The sequence below is a fragment of the Rhinolophus ferrumequinum genome, chromosome 11 (assembly GCF_004115265.2).
Source record: "Rhinolophus ferrumequinum isolate MPI-CBG mRhiFer1 chromosome 11, mRhiFer1_v1.p, whole genome shotgun sequence".
NCBI lineage: Eukaryota > Metazoa > Chordata > Mammalia > Chiroptera > Rhinolophidae > Rhinolophus > Rhinolophus ferrumequinum.
The window spans coordinates 71,762,370-71,779,936 of NC_046294.1; the positions used below are offsets into that span (position 1 = coordinate 71,762,370).

At 37.6% G+C, this 17,567-nt stretch overlaps 1 protein-coding gene across 13 annotated transcripts in view; it reads left to right on the plus strand.

Moving 5' to 3' along the window:
- YAP1 (Yes1 associated transcriptional regulator) overlaps positions 1-17,314 on the plus strand; it is a 104,018-nt gene extending 86,704 nt beyond the window's left edge. For all 13 annotated transcript variants that reach the window (XM_033120048.1, XM_033120038.1, XM_033120050.1 and 10 more), the window contains 3 exons: positions 8,926-9,056; positions 12,671-12,783; positions 14,274-17,314. In XM_033120048.1, the coding sequence (XP_032975939.1) occupies positions 8,926-9,056; positions 12,671-12,783; positions 14,274-14,512 (483 nt within the window). In that variant the 3' untranslated portion in view covers positions 14,513-17,314. The remainder of the gene's footprint in view (positions 1-8,925; positions 9,057-12,670; positions 12,784-14,273) is intronic.
- Positions 17,315-17,567: the final 253 nt, after the last annotated feature.

Here is a 17,567-nt window from a genome sequence, read left to right on the forward strand (position 1 = left end):
CATATAGGAGCAGAAATGAACTCAAATGAGATTTGGGCTCAAGCAAAAAGTCCTCCATGCCAAAAATGTTTTGAAATTGGTTTGTTTTTTTTTTCCTGCTGAGATTTTGAACCTTAAATCTGATAAATTAAATGTTTCTAGGTCTATATTTCATACCAAGTATAAGTATAAACAGTTGCTCTTATTTAAATTGTTATCAGGAGTTCTTACTTTTTTTTAGCACAAAAACTTTAGAAAAGGTGAGCCTTGTAATAAAATTCTTTTAAATTTATCTGGTATTAAAAATGCAGATTTTATTCCTTAGATTTGTCTAAGAGCAAGAGACCTGGAAAAGATAGTTTTTGAAAAATAAACGTTGCATTTGCTGGAGAATAAAGTACTGATTTGTTATATGTGTTTTAATTGTCTGTATTTACCTAACATGATTTTGAAAATATCAATAAATGTATGAAAATCCAGTATAGGGTTAATTTTGGATTTACCCAGATACACAGAATCTGGTAGTGTTTGCATTAAGCAAGCATTTGTTTTTCTCATCCTACATATTTTCTACATGACTTTAAAGTAAATGTCAGAAAATATTTCACAAAGATGGTCCTATTTTAAGTGAACATGGCTTTAAATAGGGTTACCAGGATAATTTAAAAAGTTAGTAGGAGCTCTCCAGTCTCGAAAAACAGAATATAGTACTATAGAGAAATAGTGGAGAAAAGGGGATGGATCCACTCAGTATTTAAGTGCCAGACACTGTTGTTCAAAGTTTATTTTTCACTTTTCTCATAGAAATTAGTGCAGATGTCTTAACAAGCAACGTGATTTCAGCATCATTCTTTTATAATTCTATACTTCATATGCTTTGGGATGTGGGAAGGTACCAAACTTGAAAATGTTTACAAATTACTCATTTCAAAAGTTGCCTTTAAGTACTTTCAAATAAGATTAACAAAACATGTCGGATTCTCTGGTTAGGTAAATTAACGTCAGTACAGGTAAGGTTAATGCAAAATTCTGAAAAATTAAGACAACTTAAAAGGCATCAGTATATCTTCTTAGTTAAAGATGGAAATTATCACCTCAATTTGTTAGGGTTTGTTTGCAGAATTTTGGAAAAACTTGATCTCACAGAGCTTTAAATATTTTTGGTTTTGATTATTCACTATTTTATGTTTCAAAAGCAATTTTTATCAGAAAAATCTTTGAAACTATAAACATCATCTTTGCTCTGTGAGACTGAGCATGTAATGCTTAATTTGCTAGTTATATCTCTTTCTAATACATCAGTCACTCCTTTGTAAATCGGAGAGCTTTTGAGAGAGTAGATTAGGAATGCATCCCAGCTTCTGTTACAAGGTCTTTTGAAACAGACAGTTTGAGGGAAGATAGTCTGCCCTGAGTGTGAATGTTTTTACCTTCTCTTGTGCTTAAGAATGTGGTTCTTAATACCTGTGGTTCCCTAATACCTTATGAGATTGAGTCTAAACTCTGAAACCTGGCTCAGGTCTGCTCAGTAGCCTTCTCTCTCTCTGGTTAAGCCAATTACTCTTCCTTCTGCTGAGTGCACTCTTCTCTCTTGCTGTCATGATTCTGCTCATGAACTTTTCTTCCCTCTTAACCAGTTATGATTCTCCATGGTTTTATAAGACCTGGTCAAAACTCATCCCCAAGGGGCCTCGGCAGAATTCTTGAAACTGCCCAGAAAATAGAAATAAGACTGCTATAGATAGATACCTTTTTTTGTGAGCAAATAATTGCTTTATTCTTCATAGAAATTAGAGCTATCAAAATTTTGCAACTAATGAATATTGTGTAATTTCCAGTCCTTATGGGTAGTAAGAACTAGATATCAGAGTTAATCACTGGTTCGATGAGTGATAAGATAAAACCCACAGTATTATTGTTAAGGATATTGTACTGCGCCATTAGCCCACAATGGTAAAGAGGTTTAGCTATCCGTAGTTTTAGTCAAATGGAGCAAAACAATACTACTGTTCGGTCATGTGAAAAAATTGCCATCAATCTTTTTTATTTCCTGAATTTAATTAATACCAAAAAATTTGGCTTTTTTCCCTCCAAACTGTCTTTCTTGTTAGCAAACATTGGAAAAGCTCTTTCAGAATCCAGTTAACACTTTCTCCAAGATTATCTCTCTTCTTTTGAAGTCCTAATATCAAATATAAACCATAGATTCACTTAGATGTTATCCTGTGAATATTTTATATTTTATTTTAAATGGACATGTTGAAATTTTTGTATAAAAGGGAGGGGGGAGATTTAGCTTCACATCTCGCATACTTAATAGGTTATCTTATTTATTTTTTTCATTAAGGTCACCATAATTTGAAGAATGTTATAATAATTTTTATTACTTTAATTGAGACCATAATTGAGTAATACAAATTACAAAAGTCCTAATTCCATAGATGTGTCAGAAAGAGTGTTGAATCTTAGGATCACGCTGGGAACACCAAACTGTAGGTCTATTTTGGATATCACTTTTCAGAGCTTAGGGATGTCATATAGTTATCAATGACTATCCCCAGAGCCATGTAGACACATTTTTTAATCAAAAGTATTTCTGAAGTTGAAGATACTTTGGTAAATGGCACAAACATTAAAAAACAAAAAGCATTCTGAACATTGGCTAAATGTTTTAGTAACTTTAGACATGATGAAATATCTGTGACTGTTTAAAGCTGTGGTGGAAAATGAGTATGGCAAGGCATGTCTTGAGTAGTTGGAAGAAATGGCTTCCCCCCCAACCCCCATTTTTGGAATTGTCGACATAAACTGCTATCACTAAGACAAACGATTTATAAAATGTATATGTTTAGAGTTATTCTCCATTTCTAAATTTGGATTTCTAGTTTACTAAACTAACCCTCCTTTTGATACCCGGTGGGTGGGGAACCTTCACTTATGTGCCGTATATTATCCAAAAATAGATATACTCTTATAGTGCTTAGTATTTGATAAAGACAGAATTGCTTTAAAAAGGTACTGACAGTTGACCTTGTATTTTTTTTTAATTTCATATACATGGACTCATCACTTTTACAGCTAGCAGGATTGTTGTGAGATTTATTCATGTTGTATCTATAGTGCAGTCATTTTTATTGTTAACTAGTATTCCGTTGTAGGAATGTACTGCAATTATTGATAGATGTTTGAATTGTTTCTAAATTATATGGCTTTGCATATACATATACTTTTATTTCTCTTGGATACCCTAAGAACTTAATAATCTAGAAATGTTCTCAATATTCCTAGACTACTGACTACCTCTACTGCCTCTCCTTATTTTTTTAAATGATATGAACCAAAGCATTCATTTTATATGGGGCCAAAATACTTTAACTACCAGTTATGTATTAAACTGTCTGTCTTTTTTTACCCTATGGGCAATAATACTACTATTTAAATGAAAGGAGGGAAATATAAAAAGGGCCGATGGCTTATGGCTAGATCCTGAATCCATTAAAGTCTACCACATAAAGCAGGCAAACTTGTGTTTTCCTTTATAAACCGTCCTGGAAAGTTCCCGCCAGACCCAGCAGGGACTGGGTTTTACTTATAGTGCAGATAGTTCTGACTCAGTGCGTCCCAGATTAGCTAAGATTTACAAGCTCAATGGGAAAGGCCACCACATTTTTGTATTATTACATTAGAAAATGTGCTAAAAATACTTTCTTCGTTTAGAAAAAGTCAAATACTATTGCAAAAGAACTATTTGACCTCTGAAATACAGAAGCATGATTAAATTTTGGCCGAATTTCCTATCAACTTGCTTACTCTTCCATTTTTGAAAGTCTGTCAAACTATTTTTTTCTGGCTACCTTTGGGAAAAGAGAAACTTAACAAACTTATATTTTTAGCTCAGTATTCTAATTTTAGGCGTTTGTTCATGACAAAAAAAAACTCCTTAGAGATAGACATAACTTTCAACATGAAATGTTTCAACTGAAATCAGTTTTTGTAGATAATCCAGTTATGTCCCAAGGCTTATTTTAAAAACAGCTCTGCCAGATTTAGCCAATTAAAAATTATGTTCATATTCATCCAAAATGTTTTGATACAATTATTGTGGTCGAATAGGCTTATTCTACATATACACACAGAAAGATAGACAGACAGACAAACAGACAGATAGAAGCTTACTTTTAAATTCAGTGTAATGGAGAATTTATATGAAATACATTTTTGATCAAAAACTTTGGATTATGTAACTTCATTTTATACTTGTCCATATGAAAATAACTATTTTTCTTTAAAGACACTAGCAAAAGGTCTATACAGCTCTGAAACAAATTTTTGATACTGTACTTCTAAAATTCTTAATTTTATATAAGTGTGTACATGTTCACATTTACAGTTCTTGGCTAAAAATACAAAGACATAAAGCTTGCTCACAGCGAAAACCCATCGTTCAGCTGTTCTCACTGGAAGTAGGACTGCTTAGGGTGGAACTGTGTCAGTTAGCTCTGACTCCATGTTCACTCTCCTTCAAAATCTGACTAGGTAAAGCATGGAAAATTCCTCAAATTTTCCTTTCACTTCTAAGATCTGCCTTAAAACTATATATGGGTGTGTGCATGCATTCATGTGTATTTGTTTATGTGGGACGTAGAAGTTACTGTTTTTATGTTCAATTGAATTCCAAAGTTATAGGCTAAGAAGGGGAGAAAAGGTTGGCTTGTTTTCCTACATAAATAGAGAAGTTTCCCGCCCCCAGCTTTGACAATTTCTTTAAAATAGCAACAGAAATGTTCATCTTCTTCATTGAACCCAGTGAAATAAGTTATATTCACAGCAGGTGAAAGTATTAGGAATTAATGACTTGAGGAGGAGCTACCAAATCAACTTTAATTACAAAGAGCAATTTTGTCTTCAGCAAATACTGAGCTATGTAAGAATGTATCCATTTTGGATGATAATATGTATAAATTATTATACATCAATTATACGTTAGTGAAGCTGTTCAAAAATGACTTGAGGCATCCAGTCCACACTGTTCTTTTTGCTATAACTGCTAGTTTCAAAAATGAGTTCAATATTTATACCTTGAATACACATTCTCGTATTCATTAGCAACATAAATTCTTGACAGTATTGGAGGTTCTTGTTTTATCCTCCACTACAGTCCATCCTTTCATTCATTCATTCAGTGTGCCCTTAAGGGACAGAGAAGAAATAAATAATTACAGTATCTTATGCTAAGTGCTAAGATCATGCTACATCCATATGATCATGATGTTAAAGACGTAACATATATCTCTAATCCATTCCAAAGATGGAGACGGGGTCATCATGGAGAGTTACCTAGAGAAGGTCTTAAATAATAAAGTGTTTTCATCCGGAAGAGCATATGGAAAGACATGGTACCAAGAGACATGTCATACTACAGAGTTGCAGGGAGTGCACTATCATTGTGTTAAAGTCCCTTGCTACTTTGTAAGCTGAGAATGGGAGAGGTCACAAAGACAGAGGGTAGACAGGAAACATAAAATGAATCCCCAGAAGTTACTGGGAGAGTGTGTTGGCATTTAACAGGAGGAGAGGGGAAAACCCTTTTTATGAGCCTGAAAGAAAAGTTACAAAGATGAGCATGAGTGAAGATCGCTTTGGGAGGAGCAGGAAGGGATGGCATGAGGAGCAAGAAAAATGGGCCTCGTGGCCTCAGTGTTCTTACTGAAGTGGGAAAGAGGCGGAAAAGGACTTGACTGAATAGGGGCTTAAGAGACTGCCAGATTTGGAATAGTGACCATGGGAACATGAGAAATAAAACTACCAAGGACGGGGAGGGTCGGTGAATGGTAATAAGGGGCCCAACCAAGGCCAGAGATCATTAATTTATAAAAATAGTCTGGATATTTGTATGATTTTTCTCAAGCATTTCTTAGTAGTCTCAGTATAAATATGAAGCAAGCACATTTTTAGTATTGATCCAAGGTTGGAATTTGCTGTTTTGCGATAAAATCATATATATGTAAGGAACATATAAGGTTCTCATGTGTATTGCAACTATCAGCCCTGAGTTCAAGGAGGAAACAAAAAGCAACCAACAGGCCAACAGGCCAGATGAAACCAGATGGCCAACAGGTTCATGAAAAGATGCTCAGCATCACTAATCATCAGGGAAATGCAAATCAAAACCACAGTGAGATTTCACCTCACACTTGTTAGAACGGCTATTCTAAAAAAGACAAGAAATAACAAGTGTTGGCGAGGATGTGGAGAAAAAGAAACCCTTGTGCACTGTTGTGAATATAAATTGGTGCAGCCACTATGGATAATAGCATAGAGGTTTCTCAAAAACATAAAAAAAAAAAAAAAACACCCAAAGACTATCATATGATCCAGCAATTCTACTTCTGGGTATTTATATCTGAAGAAAATGAAAACACTAACTCAAAAAGATATATGCACCCCCGTGTTCATGGTAGCATTATTTACAATAGTCATGATATGAAAACCTAAGTGTCCATCCATGGATAAATGGGTAAAGAAGATGTGGTATATGTTATGCAGCCGTAGAAGAGAATGGACTCTTGCCATTTGTGGCAACATGGATGGACCTTGAGGACATTATGCTAAGTGAAATAAGTCAGAGACAGCCAAATACTGTTTGATCTCACTTACAAGTGGAATCTAAAACCAAAAACCACAAGCTTATCGATAGAGAACAGAGGGTTGCCTGAACAGGTGGTTTCTAGAGGGAAGGGGGAGGAGGGCGGGTTAACTGTGTGAAGGGGGTTCCAAAGGTAGAAAATTCCAAATGCAAATAAGTCACGGGATGTGATGTACAGCCTGGGACTGTAGTTAATGACACTGTATTACATATTTCAAAGTTGCTAAGAATAAATCTTAAAAATCTTCATCACAAAAAATATATTTGTAACCATATATGGGGATGGCTACTAACTAGACTTATTGTGCTGATTATTTCACAGTGTATGCACATATTGAATCATGTTGTACAACTGAAACTAATATAATGTTATATGTCTATTATACCTCAATACAACAAAAAAAGAGAGGGGTAAGGGAGCCAATAGACTGGAATAGTAATGGAGAGAAGGAACTAGAGTCCTGAGGTTGGAGGGCTGGTAGACTAGCAGTGGTATCATGCAGGAACTGGGTAGAAAATAAAATTGTGGTCCCAGAAAGCAGAATGAGTGTATGTAAAGTTTGTGGGGGAGAAGTTTCTAAGCCAGGTCCAGGGTGTGACTGAAGGAATGGAGTTAAGGGTTGAGTAATGGTGAAGTGGTCAGTATCATTGCAATTTAGAGATCAAGGGATTTCAACGATAGATTATCATATAGGTTTTGTGCATGGATGTTGACAATTCCAGGGTGATAGATGCAGTTGCAATGAAGTAAAAAACATTGTTGTCCCAAGCACGACTAAAGATTTTAGAGGTAGGTTTGGTTTTAAATAACAAGGTCTTGGCTGTACCAATGGATGATTGAGGTAGGTGGAGATGAAGATCATTGAAATCCAGCAAAGTCAGGGAGCTGTCGGGTTGAGTGAACCACCTATGTAATAATGTATAAATAACAAGATACAGCATCATGTCTTGTGACATTGAAATAATAATGAGCATAAGTGGCATTTTAAGATGTGCAACAACTACAATATAATATGAAAATGTCTTCTATTGATGAGAAACCAAAGGTATAGTAAATACTACTGCTTGTTGCCTATATTTGTAATTAAAGAAGGTGCTAAATTTCAAAAAATAAAGGTGTAATTTTTTTGCCCTCCATCCAAGTTCACAGGTCCTCTTCATTCTGTCACAATCCTCTGGTTAAGGAACCCCGTTTTAAGGGATGCTCTATCCAGAAGACATAAACCTGAATAAAAAGAAGTAGTTTTTGCATGAGGAAGAATTCATAGCCTAGAAGTGATGGTGCAGAGCTCAGAGGATATCTGCACTGCCTCTGCACCTGGTGATGGCTGTGGGCGGGAAGGAGGGGCCTGGAGATGGGTGTGTGCCTCAGGGAGCAGGCTTGGCTCAGGAAGCCTGCGGGGAGAGCAGTGGCCTTTGTGATAAACCGTATTTCAAGTCAAACCAAAAACGTCAAGGCAGGGGAAGCTAATGCCGTAGCAGAGATGGTGTTTGTAAGAGCTTGGGAGGCACAGTGGAAATTCTTAGGGGAAGGGAACAGTGAACAGATGAAAAGGTGAAAGAAAGGACAGAGTAGTAAATAGGTGTTACGGGGTTAACTAGAGCGAGATAAACATGAGGTCCCCGGCAAAGGCAAATACAAGGCTGAGGCCTGGGATGTTTGGGGCCCAGTTGAGACAGGCCTTCTGGAACCATCAGGGTAGTAATGGCCCACAGCTTTTGCTCAATTTTCCAGGTAGAATCCTGCTGAGAAATTGTTGAATGCCCTTGAAGATAGCTCAAGATAGAAAAACCTGAAGTCAAAATGAGACACTGGATAGCAAAGTATAAAACAGTACAGTGGGCGGGGCACAGGGGGGAGTTGGTGCCTTACTACTGTACATCAAATGTTCTTCGTTACTGGTGTGGAACACACAAAACCCATATGAGGGATGGTGAGTAAAAATAAGCTCTAAGAAGTCTCCTTTAAAAGACCAGACTTGCTAATCTACCCTAATGGAGGGATTTGGGAGTGTCTACCAAAGTAAGGAAAATAACAAAATGAAATTCAGTAATAAAGCATATATGTTTTGAGGTTAATGAGACTAGATAAACTTTCAATTTATATAATTTAATTTTCTATCACTTGAAATGCATAGAAGAACTTGATCTTTCTGACGGGGAAACTTACTAACTTTAAAATAGATGTGAATCCACTTTATATGCACATGGTTACCCTACTGTGCATTTTATTTCTTTAATCCTAACAATAAGTTTGTTAATCAATAGACTGATTCTATTTGTGTTTTTTTTTTTTTTAGGAATTAGCTCTCCGGAGCCAATTACCGACACTGGAGCAGGACGGTGGGACTCAAAATCCAGTATCTTCTCCTGGGATGTCTCAGGAATTGAGAACAATGACGACCAATAGCTCAGATCCCTTTCTGAACAGGTCGGTGAGAGTTGCTACTGGCCAATATCTGAAAAAGATCCTAGCTTTGCGATTATTCTCCTTAGTACTTGTAATAAGCTGTTTGAACATCTGTGTGGGCCAAAAACCATAGCTGTAAAGAAATCTCTCCATAAATGGCAAGGACAATAAAACGTGAGGATTAAGCGCCGCTCCTGTGAGAGGAAGTGAGCTGTTCAGACTTGTAGGGGGATACTTAATTCAAAGTCACATGTTTGCTTCAGCCCCTACTGTTGACTACCAGTGACTTAAAATTACAGAATCGTGAAGAAACATATGAATGCCTTTCTAAGAAAGTAAATGAACTGCAGAGGATGATTAGAAGGAATTTTCCACCTGTGTTCAACCTGAGAGGTTTCACTACAGCGGCGCTGTGAGGCCTCGTGTTCTTAAGGGCTGTCGTTCCAGGAGATAAAATGTAAGGTTGTGCCTCTTTCCAGAAATGCATTAATTTTACAGGCAGTATTTAAAAATAACATAGCTGAAGGAGGATACATTTTAGTGAGTTACCACTTTCAGGAAGATTATACAATGTTTTTATATACAGTGCTATGTTGAAAATGGCAAGCTGAAACAGGTCATATTCTTTGCCTAAGAAAGCTTTTTAAAATTAAGGTTCGACTACACTTTATTCTTCTAGGTTGTAAAATATTTATAGAGTTTCAGTTTTTTAAAAGCAGGAACAAATACTTTCTGGTCTTTATGCTTTTGATGTTTTTTAACAAATTTTAAGCGACGCAGTTTTAAAAGTATTTAAAGGTACTTTGGTTTAGGAAAGCTATTATCTACGTGGGTATTCAGTTCTCACCAATTGAATTGAAAACTTCATGATCGTCAGAAAAACAAAACGTACCCTTCTGACACATACAGTTTAAAGTTCTGCCAAAAATTGAGTGTTTTTATACAAGATTATAGTTCCGAACTTAAACGAGATTAATTACGAAAGGTCACAGCCACAGAACTTTTATTTTTTTTTTACAAGGAAAATTTTAGATCAGTGTAATTCCAGTACCCATCTATTAAAGGCCTATAGTGATCTAGGGATAAAATTAGACTATTTAGAAAAAACGGATAGATTCTTCCTTACAACTTTTGGTGGAAGGTGGGCTGCAGTTTGAAATTCTGTTTTCTGTTAAGTATCACGGAGTGGCAGGTCATCGGTGTTACGAGTCTGAGAGCAGGGTTCCGTCCTCTCCACACCTTTTCCTTAAGCTCTACACGCTTGTTCCCGACTTGCCGTGGAATTGAGTCCCAGTGGTGGGCCTCGTCCGGTCATCCCCTTTCACCCTAAGAGCCTTCCAGGCTCGCTCCCCCGCACCCCTCCACGAATCCTTTCCACTGTGTTTTTAAGCTCCCTCCTCTCTGTTCTAAAAGCACTGTGCTCACAGAGCCCTTATATGTGATTCGTGAATGTACAGTAGTACCTCGGTTTTCAAACGTCTCCGTTGACGAACATTTCGGTTTATGAACGCCGTAGACCCGCGGTAAATGCTTCGGTTTTCAACATGCCTCGGAAGTCAAACATGTCGAGCGTGTCACGCAGCTTCCGCTGAGTGCAGCGTCCTGAGGCCTCGCTGTGGGGCGTTTTCAAGTGTTTCAGAACTCGCACGGTCTTCCGGAACGGATTACGTTAGAAAACCGAGGTACCACGGTATTTGTTCGCCTCCCTCCCTGAAGTTGTGAGCCTCTCAGAAAGCATCCGTTGTAGGTGATGGTGGTTGTGTGTAACCTTCCTATCCTCAGAGCCTGGTCCCCTGCCTGTCACCTAGGAGCCAGTGCTCAGGGAGTGTTGAGCGAATGAGTGGGGGCTGCAGGCGGCGGCCTTCCGCAGGGCGCGGTTCCTCCTGGTCAGGGAAATGGCTCTGTGAACGCAGTCCCCAGGAAGACCCACGTGCCGCCCCTGAGGCTAGACAAGAAGCCCGCACAACTGGGGAAATGCAGCCGTTCTGTAACAGTGCTGAGTGTCTGGTGTGTGCCCCGTGCTCAGCAGTGGGGTTGGAGTGACGACTAGGACCAGGCCTTGTCCCAGAGCAGGGCAGGCAAAATAAAAACAAACCACATCCTGAGCCTTCTTCTATGTGGCTGCATTGTGTACAAATGGTCTCAGAGGCAAATTGGTGTTTTCTTGGGTCTGTGTGAGGCTTTTGAATCTTGCCAAAATCTGACAAGAAGCATTAGAGTAAACCGGTAGTTGCCATATACAGAGTGAGGGGAGGGAAGAAGATCAAGCAAATGCCGTAAGTAATTGCAGAGAAGAAATTTGGGCACTGAGCTTTCAACCTTGAGCAACTGTTAAGGCTTGTTTATAAAGCTTAGTAGTTTTTTTCATTTTTTAAACTTTTGTGTAATCTAAACAGCTACTTAAATGTCCAAACTGCAAGGAAAGTTCAAGTTCACATCATGGTCACAGACCCTGGGACAACAATTGCCTTTATTTCACACTTTGCCATAAGATTTTCTAGAATTAGTAGAACCCCATATTTTAGAGTCAGGGCCAGCTGGTGTCCACAGCGCTGCTACTGTGTTTCCTCAAAAATAAGACCTAGCTGGACCGTCAGCTCTAATGCGTCTTTTGGAGCAAAAATTCATGTAAGACCCGGTCTTACATTACATTATTTAAGACCGGGTCTTATATCATAGTAAAATAAGACCATGTCTTATATGAATTTTTACTCCAAAAGACGCATTAGAGCTGACTGTTCGGCTAGGTCTTATTTTCGAGGGAACACGGTAGCTTAGGAAAGTGTCCTATTTCTGCAAGTAATGTTCTGAAGATATTCACCATACTTGGGTGTAAATCTGGGAAACTTCATTTAACCTAAAGTAAAAATCTGTCTTGGCTCATGTTTTCCTGTTTTTCTCAAGGTGTGTACCTTGTAAGTTTTTGTTTGTTTGTGTTTTAGCTAATCCTCCCTTCCATTGGAACTCTAAAACTCTAAGCACTGTCTTATGCTGAGGTGTTTGGGTTTTTTCTCCCTAAACAGAAGCAAGAAGATCACGCTATGGGAGTTCTTATCATATCGGCAGTGAATCATCTTTTTTGGCCCAGTGCAAAAAAGAATTCTGGTTCTTTATTTTGGGTTGATTTTTCCTTGGCTTAAACTCTCTGCATAAGAGCTAGGAATTTAACATGAGTCTAGTGCAGACCTGTCTCACCACCTACCTGGCATTTGTGTTTCGAGCTGTGCCTGTGCTACCATCACTTGGGAATTGAGACCTTGAAACAAGGGAGCTGTGTGGATCCCCCGGAATTCAAAATGGTATTACAGAGAGAAGACCTGTACAGAGGCTTTTCTGTCGGCTAGGAAAACGGAGTATATCTTTTTTGCCCTAGAGCAACCAAGCCCAGAAACATAGGAGAGATCTTGGCCCCTTAGAGTTGCCAACTTCAATTAGGATTACCTTGTCTCTCTCGCTTCACAGCCTAAGGGCTGTATATGGGCCCTGAAAGAGGGTGCTTGTTTCAGACGTTGCAGGGCAAGGATTTTCACTAATCCTCTTTGAGAATCATGTTAATACTCAGCAGGTGTTTATTTTTACCTTGATTTTTTTTTTCCTTCATTTTTTTATTGGTCTTTAACTCTCATTCTTTGTAGTGGCAACTATCACTCTCGAGATGAGAGTACAGACAGTGGACTAAGCATGAGCAGCTACAGTGTCCCTCGAACCCCAGATGACTTCTTGAACAGTGTTGATGAAATGGATACAGGTTAGTACTCTTCATTCCTCTTAGGAGTCTTTCAGTCAGGTGTAGTCGTTTTATCGCCAGGTCTAATAAGCTGTGGCGAGCAAAGGTTATTCAGAAGAAAGCCATTAAAATCCTGTAAACTTCAATTCAAATCGAGCCCGCTTTGTTTCTGTATGGCGGTTTGTAACTTAAATCTTTTCTCAGTTTTTTAAATGTCATGGAATCTTAGCTCTACTTGAACAAAACTGATGGCATGACTTATTTTAGCATTTAAAATACTGAATCAGTTGACAAGGCGGTTGAGGACCCTATTAGATTTCTCTATTATAATATTACAGATTTGTATTCTTAATTTTGGAGAGAGATTTCTGTATGTGATTCAGTGTTTGCTTCCCTCTTTTCTATAAGGGTTTTTTGGTTCAACTTAGGTATTATGGGGCTCAGGAAACCACACTGGAAAGACTAGGTGGTAGGGTTCACCTACTTGATTGTTAGAATAGTTACAGGGGTCTTGCAGGAGCTAGGAAATACCGGCCTCACCGGGGTGATTAAGGACCTATTTTTCCCGTGACTAACCTGGTAACTACAGATTGCCCTGGACTTTGGCAACTATCAGAGAGCATGAACTGGCAGGGAAGTGACCCAGTTCTCCCGCTAGCTAGTTCTTTAGCTGACAACTTCTGAAAGTGTTTGGCAAGTCTTTTGTGCCTATGCTCATGCACCTCATGGCTTTTATGCTTTCTAGAATCACCCCTCGCCCATGTCTCTGCTTGTCTAAATCTTAAATCATCCTTAGGAGTCACTTCAAACCCATCTCTTTTCCTTATTCCTCTATCCCCTATTTCTCTCTTCTCCAAACCCCTATAGCACTTAATTGTTTGTTATATTAGTTTTTCTGAAAGCATGTTCCATTGAAGCTCTGAGGAATATTAAAGTTGGTGTATGCAAAAAAGGGTTTGTGGCCAGGTCAATTGGAAAAACCTAGAGCAAACCTAGGAAGAGAGGCTTGTTTTTCAACTATGAATGAATCTCCAAGAGTGGAATAGAGTTTTCATTCAGTCCGTTTATTTCAGTGTTTCCCAAGGTGTACTTAAGGGAAAGATGGGATTACACCGTTCATTTTTATATTTTGTTTTATGATTTTATTTTGGTGGTACACTTCAGGAAGAGAGTCATCTCGTGTGCTGTTACATGGATACTTGCTCCTTCTCCCTTGCTGTATTCATGTTTTCAGGGAATTTTTTTTTCATGACCCTCCTTTAGTGTTCAACACTAGTCATAAGCAATTGAGTTGCTTATGGTTCAATATCTGAATAAATGTTGAAGCAGAAGTAAACTTGGCAGTGTTATTGTGTTGTTGGTGGGTTGTTTGCTCTAAAAGAAACGGGCATCGGTTCAGGAGGTCAGTTAGGAGTGCTCTTTTTTCTCAATGCATGTCTGTTTGCTCTCACATGATACAGCTCTGATGTTAGCTTTTCAAAACAGACCTTTTCTCTCTCTGTTCCAACTAGGTGATACTATCAACCAAAGCACCCTACCCTCACAGCAGAATCGTTTCCCAGACTACCTTGAAGCCATTCCTGGGACAAATGTGGACCTTGGAACACTGGAGGGAGATGGAATGAACATAGAAGGAGAGGAGTTGATGCCAAGTCTGCAGGAAGCTTTGAGTTCTGACATCCTTAATGACATGGAGTCTGTTTTGGCTGCCACCAAACTCGACAAAGAAAGCTTTCTTACATGGTTATAGAGCCCTCAGGTAGACTGAATTCTAAATCTGTGAAGGATCTAAGGAGATAAGACACACATACCAGAAATTTCCAAATAAGCCAGTTGCAATCTTCTGGCTAATACAGAAAAAGATGAACAAACGTCCAGCAAGATTCTTTCATCCACTATTTTGCTCTTCCTTGTCCGTTGCTGCTGTTAATATATTGCTGACCTCTTTCATAGTTGGCCCTAAAGAATCAAAAACACAAAAAACAAACAAAAAAAAAAACTTTTTGTTTCTTTTGCTATTATAACTACTGTTTGTTTTGGGGGCTGGGGGAAGTGAGCCTGTTTGGATGATGGATGCCATTCCTTTTGCCCAGTTAGATGTTCACCGATCAGTGTAACTAAATAGACTTGGAAGTCAGATGCTTCATGTCACAGCATTTAGTTTGTTTAAGCAATTGTTTCTTCAGCTGCCTTTGGCCAGTAGAAAAAACATGACTTACTGGTCTGACAAGCCAAAAATGTTGTATCTGATATTAAGTACTTAATGCTGATTTGAAGAGATAGCTGAAACCAAGGCTGAAGACTATTTTACTTTTCAGTGTTTTTTTTTTTTTCCTCCTAGTGCTATATCATTAGTCACATAGTGACCTTGATTTTATCTTAGGAGCTTATAAGGCATGAGACAATTTCCATAGAAATATATTAATTATTGCCACATACTCTAGTATAGGTTTTGGTGGGTTTTATTGTGGGTTTGTTTTGTTTTGGTTGGTTGGGGTATTTTTTTCCAGAAATGAGGCAAATTACCATAGTAGTGAATCTGTTTATAGTTGTAGTTTGGGACCGTTATTGTAGTTCCTTTGGTAAAATCTACATTTCCTGATTTTTTTTTTTTTACCATCTTATTTAAATCTTGATTATCTGCTCTCTCTATATATACCCCCCCACACACTTATAATGTTTATATGGTAGTGTGATAGCAGAATGTACTTTTTTTTGTAGGTTTCCCTACTTTCCAGTTTATTTTAAAATGGTAGCTTTGAATGTATGCATTTAGAATACATGATTAGTAGTTTATATTTCACAGGTAGATTAAATCTGGTTGGGACAGTCTATAGATGTTTGCAGTAGTTTAGTGTTCTAGAAAAGGTTATTGTTGATGGAGTGCTGTATGCCCTCTGGGCACACAATAAATATTATTTGATGAATTTGAAAGAAGCAAACAAGAAATGGCTTTATTTCCCCTTGTTACTCCCTTGGACTAATTTTAAGTCTTGATGGGAAATCACTGAGTAGGTTCATAATGTACGTGACAGAAGTAAGCTTTATGTGGTCGTTTACCTTCCCTTAGCTTCGGAAGTTTTACCTTCACCTTAGTTTTGGAAGTAAATTCTAGGACTTTAGTTGTCATTTGTAATGAACACATTAAAGACTACATTGAAATATTGCCTTCAAGATTGTTCTTACTTGTAAGACTTGCTCCTACTTCTATATGCTGAAATTGACCCTGGACAGTAAAATACTGTAAGGTCATGAGTTAGCTGGTAAAGTGATCAGATTAATAAATGTATATTGGTAGTTGAATTTAGCAAAGAAATAGAGATAATCATGATTATACTTTTATTTTTACAGGAAGAGATATAACTAGAGTATGTGTCTACAGGAGTAATAATGGTTCCAAAGAGTATTTTTTAAAGGAAAAAAATGAGCATGAATCAACTCTTCAGTATAAGCTATGAAGTAATGGTTGGTTGGTTGTGAATTACAGAGGCACCAGCAAGCACCTCTGATTAAGGGTCTTTCAGTGTTTCTAGAGTAAGCCCTTATTTTCAAGGGTTTATAACAGACATAAAGTCTCTTTTCCTGGCTAAAACTGCTATGAAAAGCCTCAACTTGGGAAGATAGTTTTGTTTTTTTCTGGTTACAAAATCTAAGTATTTTGACCCTTCAATTCAGAGGAGTGCAAAAGTTTGGAAGTAAGAAGTTTTATATTAAGTATTTTCAGTGCTCAAAAAAAAAAATGCAGTCACTGTGTTGTATATAATGATCCATAGGTCGATCACTCATAATAATTGACTCTAAGGCTTTTATTAAGAAAACAGCACGAAGATCAAATCTTGAGTTAAGTCTGGGGGGAAATGGCCACTGTGCAGATGCATTGATATTTTTTTTTTAGAGCAATAATGAAATTCTACCTAGAATGCATAATTGTGTATATGGATGGTGCAGCATGTTGGGGTTTTTTTATGTGCAGAAGATCAAAGCTACTTGGAAAGAGTGCCTACAATTTGCCAGTAAGCCACAAATTAAGATCGTATCTTATATATCAGCAGAGTAGCTTTAGGTAAGGGAGAGGGTGGGAAGGGGGTGGGGGGTTGTGAAGACGTAGTGGGACTTTGATAGAGAACTTTATAACCTTCTTTTTCTTCAGTAAAGATATACCTTGCATCTTGCTGTCATTAAAGGCAGTTGTTCCTAAAATTTCAATCACTTACGTACACCCACATAATAAGAATATGGAGTTCTTTATTTCCCCTCGACTTTAATTTGCCCAGTTATACCTCAATATTGTAGGAGCACTGTGGTACCTGATAGACTCGGTGCTTTGATCTTATCATACCCTCTGTACTGACCTGAAGGAGACCTAAGAGTTCTTTCTCTTTCTGAGTTTGAATCACAGCCTCAACGTGGTCTTTCTTGTTTTATGTCCGTGTTCCTAATGTAAAAGTGTTTAACTGCTTCTTGGTTGTATTGGGTAGCATTGGGGTAAGAGTTTAACTGGGTATTCTTGAATTACTTTTACAATAAACCAATTTTATAATCTTTAAATGTATCAGCTTTTTACATTTGTGTTCTTTTCAGTTAGGGCTTCTAAGATCTACTTATGGTTGATGGAACACATTGATTTAGTTTGAGATTTTTGAAAGCACTATTCGCTGTAATAACTATTTTCTAAATATAGTGCCTTTTTAAAAAAAGTACAAAGTAAATGACTTTTATAAACAAATAATGTTGCTGTTTTAAGTATTCATATTAAATAGATGCATTCTATATGGAATTTTGGCAGAAACACTGAAAAATAACAG